This window comes from Lepeophtheirus salmonis, chromosome 8, assembly GCF_016086655.4.
Source record: "Lepeophtheirus salmonis chromosome 8, UVic_Lsal_1.4, whole genome shotgun sequence".
NCBI lineage: Eukaryota > Metazoa > Arthropoda > Copepoda > Siphonostomatoida > Caligidae > Lepeophtheirus > Lepeophtheirus salmonis.
In genome coordinates this window covers 11,413,620-11,417,873 of record NC_052138.2, presented here as the reverse complement: position 1 = coordinate 11,417,873, position 4,254 = coordinate 11,413,620, and the positions used below count along the sequence as shown (strand labels likewise).

Genomic DNA, 4,254 nt, shown 5'->3' with positions numbered 1-4,254 from the left:
CTGTTGTTCTGAGTCCCTCAAGCTACCCTTCTGGAAACAATCGACGAGGGCAACCTGAGGGAGTCGGAAAAAAGCAAGAAAAAACTTCGAAAACGGTTTTTCATTTTTCGTAAGACTGGGACCACAATGCAAAAACTATTCAGCTTCTTATGGGATTATAGGCACAATGATATTTGCTATAAAAATATTAATTAATAAGTCATATGAAAATAAATAGATTTACATCCCTCTGAAATAAATTCATTCATATATCCTGACGTTATCTTAATAAAATCTCGGTAGTTTTGACTTTTTCAAATTTTCAACTCAACCCCTATCAATTAAAATTTAGTAATAGTTTACTTCTTTTATTGCGTCAATAAACTTTTGGTACTTTAAGTGCAATTTGTGATGATGCCTCAAACTAGTACTTCATAGTATACTTTCGTTTTGATCTATTAAAAATAACCAAAAATTGGACCACTAATTTATTGACTACCCATAAAATACTCCATTATTACATTATCCTCATCCCAATTACTGTAAAACCTTAATTTAAAATTATTTACCTCATTTTTTGATTGCAACTTGTACGATTTGCTTATACAAGTTACAATTTGTATAAAATCGCAACTTCTAAACAGCATAATAAACAATAAGTAAAAATCTTCGCTAAATGTTATATTATTTTTTTTTTAAAACGTCATTCATTGAAATATTCAAATATATTATTAAAAAAAGGCGATTTGAAAATATTCTTTATTTCAAAAAAGTTCATTTGAGAAATTAAAGGATCTCGCATTATACGTATATTTCCAAAAATAAAGAAATTCTTTGATTGAAAAACTCAAATTAAAAAAATAAGAAAATTAATTTCCACATTTAGCTTTTCCCCAGACCCAGCTCACGGTAAAATCTGCCCTGTCTAGAGTCGATTTTGAGGGGGGAAATTCCAGCCTACATTGATGTTGACTATTGTCTATGACATATGTAAATAATTCGATCTTCTCAATTCCATATTTCTGAATAAATAATTATGATTCTAAAAACGATAATCTTTTACATATTATTAATAAAACCATTTTGAGTGATGTGATCTTTATCGAAAAAATATATGGGATTTAAAATAATAAGGATACGGAAACTCATCCTTCTTCCCCTTATTCCTTGTCTAATCAATAAAACAATCTACAAACAAAACAGTAACGAAGCATGTACAACTTTCTTGAAAATATCCCAACCGAAGTGTATCGTGCCTATTTCCCAGATCCTCCTCTTCCTCCAGAAGAGGGGACTCGTATCAATGCTGAAAATCCATTTTGGGAAAAGCTCTCTATTCCTAGACTCTCAGAGAAATGTGTTCGATGTCTTGCCAAATTTTTTTCTGTCAAGCCCCTAGGAGCAGTACATCTACATGGAAAGGATCGAGCCTTGTTTCTCCATCTTCTCTCAACCACTGAGTCTATTAAATTAACAGTTGAAAGGATTCAAGTAATGTTTATATGTTATCAAAAACAGAATTTCACATTTGTCCTCTTATGTAGGATGAGATTTATTGGAAACGATGTTGTTTGAGCAATTTAGGGATCACGCATTGTAACGTCTCAGAGCATGGAAACTCGTGGAAGAGACTTTACTGTGAAAGCTACATTCAAAATCTTGTAGAAAGATTCGTTCCAACACAAAGTGACATAAACGAATTGAAAAAATCAGTTTGTATATTCGAGCCCTACACAAAACGTTTGCATATAGAAGAGCTTCTTCCCCGACCACTGGACGTAAGTCATTTAAACTAATAAGATTCTGTCTTTTTATTGAGCCAACAACCAATTCTATTAATAGAGAGGAGTTAAGTCCATTGAAATCTTCAAAAGCAATGAGATTGCAATTGGTAGTCTTGGAACAACTATAGAGGATCCAGAAACGGAAAAGAATGACGAAACTGATAATTGGGAACGATTTGACTTTTCAACCATTCTTCCTCTTTTGAAAGAGATCCAAGACTTTTCCGTTTGCTATAGAGTTAAAAAGATTGGAACAGATTTTAGGTAGGTATACGAGAACGTCCACAGGATTATATGTATAAATGTTGTTGTTGTTTTTTTGGGGGGGGGAAGGCTTGGTTTAAAAAAAAATACAAAAACTAAATTTTTGGAAAAAAACATTCAATTATTACATTTTTGGTGAAAATTTGCGAAAACCCACAGCTATTCATAAAATTTTTCGATAGTTCATAGGTTTTCTCAAAAAAATTAAATATTTTGAACAAAATTTCAAGAATCCACAGCTGTTCAAAAAAATGTCATATATTAAATTTCAAATATTAAGCTTATGGGAAAAAAATTTCAAAAATCCACAGATGTTCAAAAGAAAATTCAAAAATTAAATCTAAAATATTAAATTTTTCGCTCCAAAATTTCAAAAATCTACAACTGTTCAAAACAAAATTCAAACATTAAATTTTTCGGAGATAAAATTCAAAAATCCACGCTCTTCACAAAAAATTATATTTGTTGGAAATAATTTGAAAAATTAAATAATTTGGAAAAAAAAAAATAATGTTGAATATTGATTTTTTTGAAAGAAAGTTCAAATATTAAATTATCGAGTGATAAAAAAAATTGGGGGGGAATTCAGTCTCTTAAACTAAAAAAGATTTTAATTTATATTTTACAAACTTGGGTATCTTAACTTGTCCCAGAATACAAAGACTATAATTTATCAAAATATGTCCACGAATATTGTTCTGTATGTACATAAGATGTAAAATAATAAATTGATCGTTCCTCCTTTTCTTGATTTTTTGTTCAAGATTGTTTTTGTGTTAACTCAATACGTAATAATATGTGGTTTGGATTTTATTTGTAAATCTAGACTTTTTAGAAAGACAAACCGTTTAATTTCAGATGGGAACTGTTTCGTATCACAATGAGAGACTCAAGCAATCTAGCAAATGGACTCCGATCCTTGAAGAAGTTACATTCGCTAACAATAAAGAACAGCAATGTGAGATAATTAATTTTTAGCTTGAGGGATATTATATTCATAATGTCTTTAGTGATAAAACTCTATCTTCGTTTAAATGTTTCAATTGTATTAAATCCTAGAATACATTCGTTATTTAGCTAGATGATGAAATGATGTACGAAATCTATGACGGAATCCGCATCTTACACAACTTATCCGTCCTCAATTTACCCAACAACATCTAACAGATGATAGCATTGATACACTCGTCAAAGTAATGTCTCTAACTCCAGTTCGAGAACTGGATTTAACAAATAACAAAATTGGTTGCGAAGGTGCTAAAACCCTGGCTTTATTTCTAACTTGTGGGAAATCTCGTTTGTACAAAATTAATTTATCCCTAAATGTCATTAAAGATCACGGATGTGCACTCCTTTCAAAGGTAGTTTTGTAATTATTTCATGGGTCTTAATTATTATGGACTGTATTGCTTTTATTTGTGTTTTTTTTTTACAGGCTGTGAGTTTAAGTAAGGAATTATGCTATTTGAATATATCCTCTAATCGCCTAGGATTGGAATGTTGTAGTTCTTTTAGGGATATGCTTAAGTTATCTTCGAGCATTAAAGAGTTGAACCTTGCATGTAATAGTCTAGGAAATGAAGGTGGGATGATTCTTCTAGAAGGAGTCAAATCCTCATTGACAATTAATAAATTGGACTTGAGGTATGTTATATATTATGTAAGGATTTAGCACTCCCAAAATATTTGACGTCTTGTTCAATCATCCATCTTGCAATCTTTCTTCCAAAATCAGTTAGTAGTTGGCAAATTCTTAACACTTAATTTGTTAACACTCTGACAAAAGCTAATTCAAATTCAATCATTCAACATTCAGAAAAATAATTATGGGGAAATAAGCTGATAAATTGACAGAAGGCAACAAAATACACAATAATTATTTTGTTAGTTGGGTTATAGGAATTATAAAAAATTAAAACTGTTTAAATTACAAAGAGTACCAAATTATTATGGTACAAAAAATATACCCAAAGTTTTACTTAACAAGGGGCGACTGCAGGGGCTGGGCAGGAGCAGCTGTCACCCCCAAATTAAGGAATCTTTGCTTTTTAGTAGAAAATTTAATATATAATTTTATTTATTTAATATCTTTTAATTTTCAAATTTTTTTTCCAAAAAATTTATTTTTTGGAAATAACTATAGATTTAAAAAAATTTATCCAAAAAATTTAATAATTGAAATTTTTTTCCAAAAATTTAATTTCTTTTGAAAAGTGGTCCAAAAAAA

The 4,254-nt window shown here is 29.9% G+C and overlaps 1 protein-coding gene across 1 annotated transcript; it reads left to right on the top strand.

Moving 5' to 3' along the window:
- Positions 1–282: 282 nt before the first annotated feature.
- On the top strand, positions 283–3,387 carry LOC121123288 (dynein regulatory complex subunit 5-like). Its single transcript, XM_040718415.2, has 5 exons — positions 283–1,470; positions 1,524–1,757; positions 1,822–2,027; positions 2,886–2,985; positions 3,105–3,387. The coding sequence occupies exons 1-5, from the start codon at positions 1,192–1,194 to the stop codon at positions 3,189–3,191; spliced, it is 906 nt and encodes a 301-aa protein (XP_040574349.1). The 5' UTR covers positions 283–1,191; the 3' UTR covers positions 3,192–3,387.
- The last annotated feature ends 867 nt before the right edge of the window (positions 3,388–4,254 follow it).